This window comes from Oncorhynchus kisutch, linkage group LG29, assembly GCF_002021735.2.
Source record: "Oncorhynchus kisutch isolate 150728-3 linkage group LG29, Okis_V2, whole genome shotgun sequence".
Classification (NCBI taxonomy): Eukaryota; Metazoa; Chordata; class Actinopteri; order Salmoniformes; family Salmonidae; genus Oncorhynchus; species Oncorhynchus kisutch.
In genome coordinates, this window is record NC_034202.2 from 28,792,999 (window position 1) to 28,811,057 (window position 18,059).

At 43.7% G+C, this 18,059-nt stretch overlaps 1 protein-coding gene across 2 annotated transcripts in view; it reads right to left on the reverse strand.

Annotated features, from left to right (window-relative positions):
* The window catches only part of LOC109873865 (neurexin-2), a 274,209-nt gene that overhangs the window by 19,234 nt on the left and 236,916 nt on the right, over window positions 1-18,059 (reverse strand). The window contains exons 3-4 of one of the 2 annotated variants that reach the window (XM_031808788.1): window positions 8,518-8,689; window positions 416-505 (exon numbers count right to left, since the gene is read on the reverse strand). In XM_031808788.1, coding sequence (XP_031664648.1) covers window positions 416-505; window positions 8,518-8,689 — 262 coding nt within the window. The remainder of the gene's footprint in view (window positions 1-415; window positions 506-8,517; window positions 8,690-18,059) is intronic. The other variant, XM_031808787.1, reaches the window with a different exon arrangement.

The following is an 18,059-nucleotide window of genomic DNA, read 5'->3' on the forward strand; positions in this document are numbered from 1 at the left end:
TAGAGGGTTAGTCAGGGGTTATGTTTATTTAGTTAAATAGTTTTAAAATCTCTGAAGAGGTGCAGCATTCCCAGAAGGTCTGGGGATGGCAAAGGATACCTGGTAGATGTACTGTCTGTCTCCCATGCTACTAAATGGCATTAGGTAAGTTATTCTAAATGGCTATCGGTTATATGGCTGAGATGGCTGTTTTCCATCATAGTCACAACCATCCACAGTCAATTTCAGTCCAGTCCCAAACGAACCCAACATGCTGGCATCTGTATCTCTATACTGTACATGCAGTAGGGTAACAGCATTTCATCCTTTGCTTGCCACCTTTGTCTCTTAGCACTGCACCTCTTACAGGGATTAGACAGAGGGATTTAAACTGGATTTAGCAACTGTTTAATGGATGAATTCATTTTTTGTTTACCTTTGTCGAGTAGCCACTCGTCAACTACCCGACCAAGTCGGTATGGGATTCTTTGTCTAGCAATAGCCAGGCGCTCATTATCAAAGTTCCCTTCAAAGAATTTGGAGAGACAGATTAGAGGTTAAAGTCTGGAAGTTGAAAGATCACAAGGTTAGAGACAGGGCATCATATGGCTAACACGTTTAGCAAGTTATCAATTTTAACCCAGCTTCAGGTTAAAAGAAACTTGTGCTTTACTTAGTGGTATTTATTAAAAGGGACAGCAACAAAGGGCAGACTAGTTAGAATGGTGTTTAGTTTTATTTATAAACTTCTGAGCTGGTTCATTTAGTGGGGATTGGTGTATTTACGAACGTTTTAACCAAACATCAGGGTTTAAATGCAAACAAAATGGAAGAACAGATATAACTGTACTTGGGAGAAATCAGCCAGGGAGAAACAACGCATGCAACATCAATTCACAATTTCACCTTTAGAACCATGAACACAGTTTAAGTAAATTGCAGGAAGAGATTTTCTGGTTGTTATCATCTCAATGGAAGGGCATTACTATGGTGATTATTACTGTTAGGGGAAGTAGCCTAGCAGGGTTCCTTACTCTTGAAGAAAGTGATTCATGATAGCATAAAAATGTGATACACAGACATTACAATCAACTGCTAGTTACTCAGAAAAAATACATATATACACTACCAGTCAAAAGTTGACACACCTACTTATTCAAGGGTTTTTCTATATTTCAACTATTTTCTATGTTGTAGAATAATAGTGAAGACATCAAAACTATGAAATAACACATTATGGAATGATGTAGTAACCAAAAAAGTGTTAAACAAATCAAAATATATTTTATATTCTTCAAAGTAGCCACCCCTTGCCTTGATGACAGCTTTGCACACTCTTGGCATTCTCTCAACCAGCTTCATGAGGAATGCTTTTCCAACAGTCTTGAAGGAGTTCCCACATATGCTGAGCACTTGTTGGCTGCTTTTACTTCACTCTGCGGTCCAATTAATTCCAGGTCAGATCAGATCTCCTTCTTGGTCAAAAATACCTTACACAACAATCTGAGGTGCAATCTGAGGTGCAGTTAACTCTAATGAACTAATCCTATGCAACAGAGGTAACTCTGGGTCTTCCTTTCCTCATGAAAGCCAGTTTCATCATAGCGCTTGATAGTTGTTGAGAATGCACTTGTCCTGGTAATCTGTCTGGCTTTGCGACCTTGTGAATGTTAACCTGCTTACTCACATCAGCTACGGAGAGCGTGAACACACAGCAGTCCGGAACAGCTGGTGCTCTCATGCATGGTTCAATCATACGAAACAGTCATTTAGCTTATCACCTGCTTCATCTGACCACTTCCATATTGAGCGTGCCACTGGTACTACCTGTTTGAGTTTTTTTCTTGTAAGCAGGAATCAGGAGGATAGAGTTACACTTACAGGTATATTTTCCAAATGGAGGGCGAGGAAGATCTTTGTATGCGTCTCTGTGTGTAGAGCAAAGGTGATCTAGAGTTTTTATTTACCTCTAGTTGTATAGGTGATATGCTGTTAGAAATGAGGTAAAACAGATTTCAGTTTTCCTGCATTAATGTCGCTGGCCACTAGGAGCTCCGTCTCTGGGTGAGCATTTTCTTTTTTGCATACGGCCCTTTACAGCTCGTTGAGAGCGGTCTTTGTGCTAGCATTGGTTTCTGGTGGTAAATAGACAGCTACAAAATATATATATGAAAATGATCTTGGTAAATAGTATGGTTACAGCTTATCGTTAGGTATTCTAACTCAGGAGAGCAGAATCTTGAGACTTCCTTAATATTTGAGATCGCTCACCAGTTGTGAGCCAACCCCTCCCTTGAGCTTCCCCGATGCCACCATTCTGTCCTGCTGATGTATAGAAAAACCAGCTAGATTTATATTTACCATGTCCTTGTTCAGCCATAACTCAGAGAACCATAGGATATTACAGTTCTTCAGATCACTTTGATAGGATAGTCGCGAACGGAGCTCATCCAGTTTTTTCTCCAGTGACTGCATGTTCACCAATATAACTATTTATCCAATCTCTGATGTAGTCTCGTTAGGTATCCTGCAATGCGGCCTGAATAGAGTACCACAGTATGAGTCATAATACCCATTGCAAGATGGCGCCGACAAAGATGGTTGCCTTGCTTCGAGTCCTTAGGAAACTATGGAGTAATTTTTTTAAATGTATTATTTCTTACATTGTTACCCCAGGAAATATTAAGTCTTATTGCATACAGTGGCGAGGAACTATTGGATATAAGAGCGACGTCAACTTGACAACATTACGATCAGGAATACAACTTTCCCGAAGCAGATCCATTGTTCATACCACCATGCAGGACATTGGATCTAATCCCAGAGGCATCGCCGCAAAAGAGGTAGACGGAGCGGCCTCCTGGTCAGTCTTCAAAGGAGTGCACACCGACTACCTCTTTTGCGGCGATGCCTCTGGGATTAGATCCAATGTCCACTACCACTTCCGAGTATTCTACTCGCCAATGTCCAGTCTCTAGACAACAAGGTTGATTAAATAATGTCAAGGGTTGCCTTCCAGAGAGACTTCAGAGATTGTAACATTCTCTGTTTCACGGAAACATGGCTCTCTCGGGATATGTTGTTGGAGTCGGCATGCCACTGGGTTTCTTCATGTGTCGCGCTGACAGAAATAAACACCTCTCTGCGAAGAAGAAGGGCGGGGGTGTATGCTTCATGATTAACGACTCATGGTATAACCATAACAACATACAGGAACTCAAGTCCTTCTGCTCACCCGACCTAGAATTCCTTACAATCAAATGCCGACCATATCATCTCCCAAGACAATTCTCGTACACAGCTGTGTATATACCCCCTCAAGCAGATACCACAACTGCCCTCAAGGAACTTCACTGACTCTATGTAAACTGGAAACCATATATCCTGAGGCTGCATTTGTTGTAGCTGGGGATTTTAACAAAGCAAATTTGGGAACAAGGCTAAGCTAAATTCTATCAGCATATTGATTGCAGCACTCACGCAGGTAATACACTTGATCACTGCTACTCTAACTTCCGCGATGCATACAAAGTCCTCTCCCGCCCTCCCTTCGGCAAATCCGACCACGACGCCATCTTACTCCTACAGTCTTATAGACAGAAACTTAAACAGGATGTACCAATGACAAGAACCATTCAACGCTGGTCTAACCAATCGGAATACACGCTTTAAATTTGTTTTGATCATGCGGACTGGGATATGTTTGGGTCAGCCTCAGAGAACAACATTGATCTATACGCTGACTTGTTGAGTGATTTTATAAGGAAGTGCAATGGAGATGTTGTACCAACTTTGACTATTAAAACCTACCTTACCCTATCTCCAAAGTGGAGTCGCAATTCAATTCAGTGTTTTGGGCATTCACCCATGTTTTGGACCTGTTACGATTTGAAGGACATGAAAGCGTTTTCCCGTTCATTTCACTCTCTGCATCTGACTCCTCACTCATTCCACTCACCCGACGTTACACAAAAGAAGGACCAAAATGGCATCTCAGCTTTCTCTCTCATCTATCTCCACTGCTATACTCCTTCCACATACACAGTAATATTATATTTGGGTCAATCACTGACTGGGTTAGTGCCCCAGAGGTGGCATGCCAAAGTGGATGAGGTAGCCATCATAAAATAAAAACCTTGGGTAAAACTAGCCTTGAGCCACCCTCCACTTGATAAAAACCTTGGCTGTACTGTAACTAAACCTCTGCTGTAACTCTAATATACAGTTCATTTTACCATGGTCTTCTACACTTAACAGATATAAAGACATGCCTGTATCAAAAATCAAAACACACACACAACTCCTACCATAAAGATAAAGTACAAAGAAATGCTTGGGCCAAATGTGGGCATCCAACTGATTGAGTAACTACACAACACATGTTATAGTCTGATTATGTACTGAATATTCAGACAATGTGTTCCTGAGGAACTACATGAATGGAGTGGAGAAGACGAGAGTTCTCGTTCATTGAGAAAAGGTGAAAGTATAATCTATATCTAAATAGGTAGAGAAGAGGGGAAGTAGAATCTATATCTAAGTAGGTAGAGAAGAGGGGAAAGTATAATCTATATCTAAGTAGGTAGAGAAGAGGGGAAAGTAGATTCTATATCTAAGTAGGTAGAGAAGAGGGGAAAGTAGATTCTATATCTAAGTAGTTAGAGAAGAGGGGAAAGTAGATACTATATCTAAGTAGGTAGAGAAGAGGGGAAAGTAGAATCTATATCTAAGTAGTTAGAGAAGAGGGGAAAGCAGATCCTATATCTAATTAGGTAGAGAAGAGGGGAAAGTAGATTCTATATCTAAGTAGTTAGAGAACAGGGGAAAGTAGAATCTATATCTAAGTAGGTAGAGAAGAGGGGAAAGTAGAATCTATATCTAAGTAGGTAGAGAAGAGGGGAAAGTAGAATCTATATCTAAGTAGGTAGAGAAGAGGGGAAAGTAGATTCTATATCTAAGTAGTTAGAGAAGAGGGGAAAGTAGAATCTATATCTAAGTAGTCAGAGAAGAGGGGAAAGTAGATCCTATATCTAAGTAGGTAGAGAAGAGGGGAAAGTAGATTCTATATCTAAGTAGTTAGAGAAGAGGGGAAAGTAGATCCTATATCTAAGTAGGTAGAGAAGAGGGGAAAGTAGAATCTATATCTAAGTAGTTAGAGAACAGGGGAAAGTAGAATATATATATCTAAGTAGGTAGAGAAGAGGGGAAAGTAGAATCTATATCTAAGTAGGTAGAGAAGAGGGGAAAGTAGAATCTATATCTAAGTAGGTAGAGAAGAGGGGAAGTAGAATCTATATCTAAGTAGGTAGAGAAGAGGGGAAAGTAGATCCTATATCTAAGTAGTTAGAGAAGAGGGGAAAGTAGATCCTATATCTAAGTAGTTAGAGAACAGGGGAAAGTAGATCCTATATCTAAGTAGTTAGAGAAGAGGTGAAAGTAGAATCTATATCTAAGTAGGTAGAGAAGAGGGGAAAGTAGATCCTATATCTAAGTAGTTAGAGAAGAGGGGAAAGTAGATCCTATATCTAAGTAGTTAGAGAACAGGGGAAAGTAGAATCTATATCTAAGTAGGTAGAGAAGAGGGAATGTAGAATATATATCTAAGTAGGTAGAGAACAGGGGAAAGTAGAATCTATATCTAAGTAGGTAGAGAACAGGGGAATTTCCATCATGAACTAACAATCAAGAAAATAAAATGACACATTTGAGATAATCCTTTATTGTTAGCTTGGTCAATTTGATTTGGAAGGAAACAGATCATTAGAAATGAGTTACATGTTCTGGCTCATAACAATGAATCATCAGGATGCAATGTGGATATTGTTTTGGAGCTGATTTGTTAGCTAAAGCATGGAGAAGCAGAATGTGAGGGCTTAGGGACGGGGAACAGACGACAGAATGTGAGGGCTTAGGGACGGGGAACAGACGACAGAATGTGAGGGCTTAGGGACGGGGAACAGACGACAGAATGTGAGGGCTTGGGGAGGGGGAACAGACGGCCGAATGTGTGGGCTTGGGGACGGGGAACAGACGACAGAATGTGAGGGCTTAGGGACGGGGAACATACGACAGAATGTGAGGGCTTGGGGACGGGGAACAGACGGCCGAATGTGAGGGCTTGGGGACGGGGAACAGACGACAGAATGTGAGGGCTTAGGGATGGGGAACAGACCACAGAATGTGAGGGCTTAGGGATGGGGAACAGACAGAATGTGAGGGTTTAGGGACGGGGAACAGACGACAGAATGTGAGGGCTTAGCGACGGGGAACAGACGACAGAATGTGAGGGCTTAGGGACGGGGAACAGACGACAGAATGTGAGGGCTTGGGGACGGGGAACAGACGACAGAATGTGAGGGCTTGGGGACGGGGAACAGACAGAATGTGAGGGCTTAGGGACGGGGAACAGACAGAATGTGAGGGTTTAGGGATGGGGAACAGACAACAGAATGTGAGGGCTTGAAGACGGGGAACAGACGACAGAATGTGTGGGCTTAGGGACGGGGAACAGACAGAATGTGAGGGCTTAGGGACGGGGAACAGACAGAATGTGAGGGTTTAGGGATGGGGAACAGACAACAGAATGTGAGGGCTTGAAGACGGGGAACAGACGACAGAATGTGAGGGCTTGGGGACGGGGAACAGACGACAGAATGTGAGGGCTTGGGGACGGGGAACAGACGACAGAATAAGAGGGCTTGGGGACGGGGAACAGACGACAGAATGTGAGGGCTTAGGGACGGGGAACAGACGACAGAATGTGAGGGCTTGGGGACGGGGAACAGACGACAGAATGTGAGGGCTTAGGGACGGGGAACAGACGACAGAATGTGAGGGCTTGGGGATGGGGAACAGACGGCCGAATGTGAGGGCTTGGGGACGGGGAACAGACGACAGAATGTGAGGGCTTAGGGACGGGGAACAGACGACAGAATGTGAGGGCTTAGGGACGGGGAACAGACAGAATGTGAGGGTTTAGGGACGGGGAACAGACGACAGAATGTGAGGGCTTAGGGACGGGGAACAGACGACAGAATGTGAGGGCTTAGGGACGGGGAACAGACGACAGAATGTGAGGGCTTGGGGACGGGGAACAGACGGCCGAATGTGAGGGCTTGGGGACGGGGAACAGACGACAGAATGTGAGGGCTTGGGGACGGGGAACAGACAGAATGTGAGGGCTTAGGGACGGGGAACAGACAGAATGTGAGGGTTTAGGGATGGGGAACAGACAACAGAATGTGAGGGCTTGAAGACGGGGAACAGACGACAGAATGTGAGGGCTTAGGGACGGGGAACAGACAGAATGTGAGGGCTTAGGGACAGGGAACAGACAGAACGTGAGGGTTTAGGGATGGGGAACAGACAACAGAATGTGAGGGCTTGAAGACGGGGAACAGACGACAGAATGTGAGGGCTTGGGGACGGGGAACAGACGACAGAATGTGAGGGCTTGGGGACGGGGAACAGACGACAGAATAAGAGGGCTTGGGGACGGGGAACAGACGACAGAATGTGAGGGCTTGGGGACGGGGAACAGACGACAGAATGTGAGGGCTTGGGGACGGGGAACAGACGACAGAATAAGAGGGCTTGGGGACGGGGAACAGACGACAGAATGTGAGGGCTTGGGGACGGGGAACAGACAACAGAATGTGAGGGCTTGGGGACGGGGAACAGACGACAGAATGAGAGGGCTTGGGGACGGGGAACAGACGACAGAATGTGAGGGCTTGGGGATGGGGAACAGACGACAGAATGAGAGGGCTTAGGGACGGGGAACAGACAGAATGTGAGGGCTTGGGGATGGGGAACAGACGACAGAATGTGAGGTTCTTGGGGACGGGGAACAGACGACAGAATGAGAGCTCCTTTCTCCATCCTTTCAAGCCACACACACATCCACAGTGCTCTCATTGAAAAGCACATTATTTACAGGCGGGGGGCGGGGGGCGGGGGGTGAAATGAGAGCTGAGATTTTGCTGAGGGGTCCTTCATTGCTCTGAGGCTGTGTGAAGATCCCATTCTCAGCTCCACTCTGCCTAGCTGCTACAATTACTGTGAAGAATTCAAATCCATCAAGGCAGCTTCAGGAAAATGTGTCCTTTTCAGATTGTTATTAGATTGTTTATGCAATAGTTATCTGGGCACTCCATGTGGCGACTCCATAAAGTACTCTGAATACATTAAAATAGTGAAATGGCACATATCAAAACAGAACCCTGGAGCATGTTGAACCCCCCCCCCCCCCCCATTTACTCTATGGCAAAAGGCACATTTCTTGCTTGCCAAGCGCATTCAACAACTGTCCTTGAATTTATGTGATATTTCATGTCTGTTTGCTAGAGCCTGGAATTGGAATCACCATACACATTCCTCCATGTCTGTGTTTTCAAAATACAGCCTGGCAGCCTGGATCCATTTAGTTATCTCTCCCTCCCCCTCCCATTCTCTTAATATATACAGTACATATCTGGAACTCCCACTCCCACCCCCACCCATCATCTCCTTTTCAAAGAGTCCTTCCACATGCCTTACCTGGCGGGTAGCGTTCGATGACAGGTTGGTTGTCCACCTGGAGGGTGGCGTTGCCACCGCTGCGTGTGAAGCGCACAACATGGTACTTGCCATCGCTAACTATGACAGCCGGCTCGCCAATGGTGATGTCATCTGTCCCCACGTTGAAGATCACATCGATCTTTCCTTGTTCCTGGGGATGGAAGAAACAGAAAGGGTGTCTGAAGGGAAAGGACAAGTGAGATATTCACAAATCTAAAAATGCTTGGACAATAGTGGCAGCTGCTATACCACTGGTGAGTAAGACATTGCCATAGTTTGTATTGTTACAGTGCTGCAGGGGTGGAAGTACCCTGCCAGAGTTATCCTCCGTGACATAGGCAGTATGTTGGTCTAGTACGCCTCCATCGGTTTCCATTCACCACCTGCCTCCCTCTGCAGTCTGCAGCCCAGCTCAGGGTCCCTCAAATTGATCACTGTTGACTTGACCTTGCTGTTTCTCTTCTACCTGACCTGACACATTCCTTTCACTGAATCTTCTCTCACAGCTAGAACCTCCATCACAGGTCAGAGTTACTTCCTCTGGCTGCCCCTGGGTGGCGCTGCTAGGAAACTGGGCTGGGGAGCAAAACACTTTGTGTGTGGGCACTCTGCGACGACCGGGCGGGGCAGGTCTGAAGACCCTGTGATCTGACCACAAGGTCACAGTCATAGAGATCCTATTGTAATTCTTAACTCTATGGTCACAGTGCTAATGTGTCAGTGTGATAGCACTAAAGACTAGATCATCTGTCTGACAGCTTCAACATTATCCCAGCCCAGTCTGTAAGATGACTCTCACATCATGCTATTCACAACATAAAAATGTTCCATGCTTGAAATGTCCACTTCTTAAACATGATACTAAAATGGAAGGCTTTCAGAGATTCACTCAACGATCAGTTGGTACTGTCAGTAATATGGTAAGTGTTATCTTGTCTCCATGACTTGGGAATTGATCCCACGTGACCATTTGATGAGCAGATCAGAAACCATCAGGCATGATAAGGGGTTGATCCATCAGTATAGACATCTGACAGGGGGAAAACTGCCAAGAGGTGTCAGTCACCGATGATGAGAGAATATGGGCCATCTCACCTCAACCACTTCAGTCTGAGGAGAAAATCAGAAAACAGCTAGAGGATGATACTATGTAATAACCTGTAGTGTGATGATGGTTACCTGTTATCAGTTATCTGTTATCTAGTTCAAATATTGTCTAGTTATTTGATTACTTTTCTTTTTAATTAACAATGTATGGGATTTTCACAAAGTGTTATAAAGGTAAAATCAATCCCAACCAGTGCCACTCCATCACATCAGTGTTGTGAACTGACAGAACCTTTGGGTGACCCCACCACAGCCACCACTCATACCACCCAGTGTCCTCCTGCTCCTCTGCCTTCTCCCCTTGCTAACCCCCAACAGTTTAATGGAGATTTCCCTGGAGATAGCAGTTCAGTTAGGGGTCAAGAGCAAGCTCCTCAGTCTGCATTCCTCACATTAAGCACTGTGATTCTTCCTGAACCCACAGAGCAGTGGGGGAAAGGAACCAAAGCCCAGTGTTGCCTGACAAGAAGAGCCACTCCTGAGCACCATACATTTCTCATGCGGAAAGATCCCCTTTGTGTGATGTTCAATGACCCCATCAGTTCTTTTTTTGGAGATTCAGGGTGACATTTCCCCTTGTGCAGCAGGGACCTGGGCTGGATGGTGGGGGCTGGAGGCTAGGGCTGGGGCTGACCTGACCCATCCCTCTCACCACATCTTCCCTCACAGCTGGAACCTCCAACACAGATCAGAGTTACTTCCTCTGGCTGCCTGTGGGGTGTGTATAGGCTGCATGGGAGGGCAGAAAGGAGAGGACATGTTCTTCTCGATGATTTACTGCCCTCCGGTTCACCCCTGCGGCACCTCAAAATAGCTTGCCTGTACCAGTCAAAGGCATGCCCCTGTACGCTGTGTGTAAAGCACAGGCTCAGGGTGTCTCCCACTCTTAGGCCATGGCCACGGTCACTGGCCCAGCTGCTCAGTGTGCGCTACTGTCCCCTCACCACTACCTGTGTTCTGTTCCTCTAATGTGCCATGCTGTTGCTAACACCTGTGTGTTCAGCCTGCTCCCAGCACACTTTAGTTCACATGTCAAGTGTGGCGGGGGGGGACTGCAACTTTGCAACTATTTAAAATGTAGGCACCGTGTTATTTATCATTGTGTCTGGGGAACATGGAACACAGCTAAGAAAAACAGCAAAGGGGACATGTTGAGCTGTCGATGTGTGCTCACGTAACCACCCAAGGAGGAGAGCCCTGGATCTTGTTCTGTTGAGCAGAAACCCCCACTACGGTTGATTGACAGTCAGAGTCTCACTGTAGAAACCGTTTCCTTCGCCCACACCTCTGTCCCTGTCAGTGACCCCCCCCCAGCAGTGTGTGGGTGGTACATTTAGAGGATCATAGCAATGTTAGCGTGTTCCTGTCTTTAGTGTGTTTGTGTGAGCGTAGGAGGGACTACGTCTTAATATGTGACTTGTTTCAGGAAACTAGGCTTATGTTGAGAATCACTACTTCACAGGAGAGGCATTTGAACGTTAACTTTTTATTTGTATCAAAATGTGTTTGACACAAACGTGTATGCCATCTGTAAATATGAATACAATTGTTAAATTACGAGCCTAGTTGGTTTAGCCACGGAAAAGGACAGGAACCTTCCCGCTAGCCATGATTGGCTGATATAATGGATGGGTCTATATAACATGAACTACTCAGTATGTGTAGGTAATCCTTTCTAACGCTGCTTTTTTGAAATATATCACGTAGTAGAACTGAAAAAAGTGTTGTTCTCCACCTTTTGGAGGACCGAGTTTTGAAATCAGTTGAATTAGAGTATGATTACTAAGGTGATGGAGAAAATTCTGCCATTTGATTGCAAATATGCAGAGGGAGTCGAAAAGAGAACACACAGAAGGCTGTTGTATAAAATACCTGTCTCTGGATTACATCTTCAAACTAAGGCAACCATAGCATCCGTGACAGAGAGGGAGAAGCGTCCATCCATATATACGGGTAAGATAGTCCAGCTAGCTACATTTTCAGATATTATACGTTTCTAATTTTGTCAGAAAGTTATTTTCATTTCAAGTTAAAGTGTGCTGTTAGCTAGCTAGTTAACATTAGCTGGTTGGATCGCTAGCTAACGTTACGTGTATGATCTGTGTAGTAATATTATTCGTATCTCAGAGCCATTTGCTTTTCTAGTTATAGCCTAATGATAGATAGCTAGCTAACATTGAACATGGTTGGTTAGCTACCTGCAGATTCATGCAGGATAGTAAGGTTATGAGTTGGGAGTTATGGCTCATTGTTTAGCTAGCTAGTTACATGTCTAAACAAAATACTCTCTGCAAGTAACCGTTTCATTACACACTTCTGTATCCTGATGTGACAAATCAACTTTGATTTTATTTGATATAATATGTTTTTACCAGAGACGGTAATGTGAAGAACATGACCTACACCAAAGTCAAATTAGGATATAACGTCAGGCCAACGAGACAGTGTCCAAGTTCTAACATTTTCTGGTAGAATGCCCTGCTTTTATTTCGTCAGACTCACAACTTCTGTAATTGGTTCACCATTAACTTGTAAATAATTATCTTGTTGTGAATTTATTTTCTTGTAATAAATAAGACAAATTAGCTAAAGTGAAGATGTTGTCAGCTATATGATATGGTCATTATCTGAACTGGCTATCCAGCGAACTTAACATTAGCTATTTAGCTAACAATCTAGAAACGACCCAAAACATTGTTTAGAAAGTTGCTTTTAGTTGCCTGGTTTGCTAGACATATAATAAATTCATTTTTAAACGGTTATGGTATTTTGCATCACCAGGCTGCTGATGTCATGCAGTCTGTAGTTTTTGTGTTTAAACTTTTTCTTAACGACAACGACAAGTTTGATGTTGGACGACAATAGAATGTTCATGATGTCACTGCGACAACTGTCGATAGACGTAGTATAAACCAGCATTTAGTCTTGAAATCTTTGGTTGTTTAGTACATGGCCTCATGTGAATCCTTAAAGAGATGGGTGGGGCTAAGGCTTAAGAGGGTGGGAACGATGCTGAATGGGTGTAGACAAGGAAGAGCTCTCCAGTAGGTTTACCAAAACATTCAAAGGCCATTTTCTCAAAAGTGAGGTTACAAGTTTATCAACTTTCAAAGCAGAATTACTTTCCCATTGTTCCTCAACTGTAGTGTATGATATACCATTTCTAGCTCTGAGTCCAATGTAAAAAAAACACAATTTTATATGTTGCTACATAAGACAGAATCAAGCTGGTTGATCACATATGTGATGTGAGCATCATGTTGCACACTGCACTCCACACCCCCATCCCATCAAAGTACTGTAGACTGGACCATGCCATGTTCTTAGAAAGAGGAGCGGGAGGATATGAACCCAGCCTCCTGATGCATTTCCAACAGCCAGGGGAACTCTCTGGTCTAATCTGGAGGTACAGTGCCTTCCTACCAGTCCCAGCACATTGGTGGGCTGCTGCAAGGCAAAGAAAAAGGCCTGTGGTCTCTTCAAATTGTGGTCATTGTGAATATTGCAGTGACTTGAGTTTCCCATGGCCTCAGGAGCTGAGGACTGCAGCTAGCCGGGGACACAACTGCTCCTCCCTCCTGACAGCTGGATAATCACATTCAGATGAGTGAACAGAGAGATAAACCTCTTAGATGTAAGTCTTCCCAGCAACCCTCACATGCAAATGCACTCACATACCATATACATTATACAATATTATAATTGCCACAGTGAAGACTCAGAAAACGTCTTGAGATGGATAGGAAATGGAGTTCCAGTACAAGTCAAAACCAAGCTTAATATGTCATATGTACAGGATACAGCGTAAACTAATACCTGACAATTGGGTAAAATCCTAAATGAAGGTCTGCATGCATATTGGAAATTAATATTTGTTAACTCAAAACCATTTAACTAGCTTTGGTTTTAAACGAGTCATTCTACATGAAAAGAGACACTGGTCTCAATGGTGACTCCCTGCTTAATTAAATAAAGGTACAATTAAAATAAACATTAGAGAAACAACCATGCTGAGACATAAGAGATATTTCAGTAGTAATATTTCCCTGGAATAGTACAGTAAGCATGTACCAAAAAGAGCCGTTAAACATCAGACAGGATTTGGGTGGATTAGCAGAATGTTGAACCCCCCCTAGCAACGTTGTCTTATTTGGTTTATTGAGGCGCTTGAAAGTCACCTTTTCTTATTCCCTCTTTGACAATCCCCTGTGCACAGCATTGCTATTTTGCAGTCTCGCCCACGGTTAAATTCTCATTCCCCTTGGGGCATGCCATGTAGAATTCATAAAGCAGCCATGGGGCTCTCTGGACCTAAGTCAGCCCAGCTAGCCCCTACTCTCTGGGCAGGACAGTCATAAATCAGGAAAGGATTTGAACAGGCCCATTTGATCACATACAACATGCCTGTTCTCTCTCTCTCTCGCTCTGCTGGCTCAATAGCACCACCCAGTCAATATGCTCCACAACACCTGCTTGACAGCTAATTTAGGGCAGCATTTTTCCTTGTTCTGGGGAATTAAGACTAGGTCTTTCATGGTCAGTTTTGTTCAGATTCTCCTGTCTGCATATGCTTTGGTAATAACAAGGTCCGACAGGTTCTGTCAGGAGAGGCCATTATTAGCCTCCCACCCTGCTGTTGTGACAAGAACATTGTGGGGGTATTTCCCAGGCATCTGGCTTCCCACCGTTTGGAACATACAGACCCACTGACCGAACCATTCTGTCTGGGTGCAGCTGCCTGTACCCACATGCATCTACTCTTCAGTTCCATGGCACACACAGTACAGATGGCCTATGGCCTTGTCGTAACATTTGGGCCAGTTTTAAACAGGGTTTGAAAAAGATGCAACAAAGTGCCCGTGGAAAGCCCTCACTCTGTCCCTCAGAAACTTCTCCCAGTGCCTGCCAGCTGAAAATCTTTGCCAGTGTGCATGTGTAGGCTACCTGTCCCTGCCCTTTTCGAAGCATAGACCGGTGTAGCCTACTGACGTTACAAGCGTGATTCAGAAATTAGGGTGCGATATATATTTGCAGAAGAAAGGGTTAACTTTTTCAATGCTAGTTAAGGATGCTATAGTTATAACATTTCCCATTGGATTGATTAACTCCAAAAAGGTGGGACCTGTTTTTATTTAAATTCTGGTGCCACTCTGCACACACAAGCTTGTTAGCTAAGTAGCTAGCTCGCTCTGGTCCAACATAAGCCAACCCTCAGAATTTCAAAGACATTTAAAGTTTCTTCATAAAAGCCGCTCCTCCGTATGGGTAATTCTGTGGGCACAATTCAGATAATGCAAGTCATAACAAGATGCCCAGCGCTTCAAGCCAAGCCTCCTCCACCACTCTCTCTTGTACTCTCAAAATTTCAGTTGCATCTCTCGCCGTACACTTGTCTGTCCAAGTTGTTCTATTGACACTGATTGGTGAAGTAATTTAATGTTGAGCTAAATGTACAAAATTACATTGATTTCAGAAGTTTAAAAAGGAACAGAATGGAACGCTATAAACCATAACTTTTTGGGGGTTCTAACCATTTCCGAACTTTATTTTGCTGCTGGGAACAGTGGAAAGGAACGAAAAACAAGATGGTTCTACTCCGAACTAAATGACTGGAAAATAATTTAGGTTCCAACTCCTGGTTTCAAAGGATAAAGTACAGTAGTCACAGTTTCATTAAAAGCCAAAACACTAAACATTTCAAATACTTTGGAATACAAAGGGAGGCAGGTGGTCTAAATGTTATTATTCTTTCCAATGAATAAAGGAGTAAGAAGTTGGAGAGCGATGAATGAATAATGACTTGGTTACAAGGTTCCTGCTGAGATAACACTGTGAGACAAGGATCTATGTGACATAAGCTGGAGAGGCCAGCCTCTCTAAATGTGCTGACTGTCTGATGCCACCCCATAGGCCCTCTCTGCCAAGGCTCTGCTCCCCTAAGACACTGTCCTGTTACAACCTGCTCTTCAGAACCACACGTGACATCAGGGCTGCTCTGTGATTGGACTGCAGGGAACAGGGTATCCCTTCCTAGAGAACAATAAAGTCTGCTGTTTCCCTTTTCTCCTCTCCACTCTAAAGGGACTGTATCTGTGCACTTTGAACCAGGAAATGGATGTGTATATAAATAAAAGACAGAGATAGCTGACATAGGTGATATGGATATATGACAGCTGAGACAGGTGATATGTGACCCGATTCAGGAAACTAGGCATATGTCGCAAGTCTCGACTTCACAGGAGAGCTGTTTGAACTGATTTTTTTTTGTTTTTTGGCAGAAATACCTTCTTGAACATGTGAACTACCATGTGCCTTAATATCAAAATTGTATGCCAACTGTAAATATGAATACAATTACAAGCCCAGTTGGTTTAGCAACAGAAAAAGAGCGCAACCTTCCCCGCTAGCCATGATTGGCTGAGATAATGAGTGGGCTAGACATGCCGAGAGATGAGTTTGGATTGGTCTGCCATATAGCACGTGTCTGTCTATTGGAGCTGGTCAGTATGTCTAGGTAATTATGTCAAACTTGGCTTTTAGAAAAAATGTATAGTGTAGTAAAACTGCATAAACCTAATGTCAAGTTAAAGTGTACTGTTAGCTAGCTAACGTTGTGTGTATGCTCTCCACTTTCTGGAGGACCGAGTTTTGAAATCAGTGGAATTCGAGTATGATAGCTCAGGAGATGGAGAAAACACCAGTCTGGATTACATCAAACCAAGGGCAACCATGCATGGCATTGGACAGGAGACGCGTCCAACCATGATGTATACTGGTAAGATAGTCTAGCTAGCTAAATTTTCAGATATTACACGTTTCTCATTTGGACAGAAAGTCATTTCATTTCAAGTGTACTGTTAGCTAGCTAACGTTAGCAGACTGGGTCACTAGCTAACATTATGTGTATGATCTTATTCTTCATATTTTAGACACATTTGCTTGACTAGTTATAGCCATAGAACCTGGTTGGTTAGCTACCTGCAGATTCATGCAGGGGAGTAACGTCATGAGTTGTGATTATGGTCCATTGTTTAGCTAGCTAGCTAGCTACATGTCTTAACAAAATACTCCATCTCTATTTTTGAGTATTTTAATTTCAAGTTAGTGTACTGTTAAATAGCTATCTAGCGCAATTTCTTAACAAAAGACTCTCGTCTTAGTGTGCCAGAGCGCAAAATAACTGATGCATTTTTGAACGCTCAACACCCGTTGAATATGTCCGTGTCAGTAAGCGGTGGCAACAAAGCGTAATTCAATTGTTGCCAGCAGCACTGTGACAGTCACCAACGCTCTGGATAACATGACAACTGCCTAACCAGCTCTGATAGAGGGAGTAAAATGGTCAGAGTGGGGGGTTCTCTCATTATGTGTCTGGAAGTAGCTAGCCAATTTTAGCCAGTTTGCTTGGGTGCTTGACTGTCGTTGTGAGGTCAGAGCTTTCGGAACAACACTACTTTTTGGCCAGAGCGTCCAGTGTGCGTTCTGAATGCGAAACACAGACAATCTGACAGTGCAGTTGCAGTCACAAACTCTCTGGATAACATACTGTAAAAACCTAACCAGCTCTGCTAGGGCGAGTAATGTTCAGTGAGCTGAGACAGGCGATATGGATATGTGATAGCTGAGACAGGCGATATGGATATGTGATAGCTGAGACAGGCGATATGGATATGTGATAGCTGAGACAGTTGATATGGATATGTGATAGCTGAGACAGGTGATATGGATATGTGATAGCTGAGACAGGCGATATGGATATGTGATAGCTGAGACAGGCAATATGGATATGTGATAGAAGGAATAGCTCATGGTTAAGGCATTGCTGTTTCCACCTTCCACGTGCGAAGACTAAAGTGCATCTATTTTCAAATTCTTTAAAAAATTTCATGAGCTCTGAGGACACAAGGGAATAGAAGGAATAGCTCATGGTTAAGGGTGCACTCTAAAGCCAGCTAACGCATACAAACAAAAACATAGAATTTCCATTCAAAAGAGGAGAAGAGCAGAAATAGAGATTGCAACCACAGGTGTACTTACATCCATATATCTTGTTGAACATAGCAGAAACCCCCACAATATTGATTTGCTTTTCCCGGCATCATGATGACTCAATAAATCATCTCTCTTTTTTTTCATTTAAGACAATGTTTTGGTATTTTTCCTAATTTTCAACAGTGTGTGGGTCTCCATCTCTTCTAGAAACCAACACAAAGAATACACAGCTAACGCATCCTATGGAGCATGTAAAGAAAGACAGGGCCATTCAGTGGTGCGGTTGAAAATGGAAAGTTATGGGTGGTAAGAGACCCACCCTCCAGAGAGCAATTAGGAGAGTATGCAGCAGACGGTGAGAAAAAGCTAAAAGGTCCAATTGCACAGAAACAGGCCATACAATTAGTGTCAATTGAATAGAA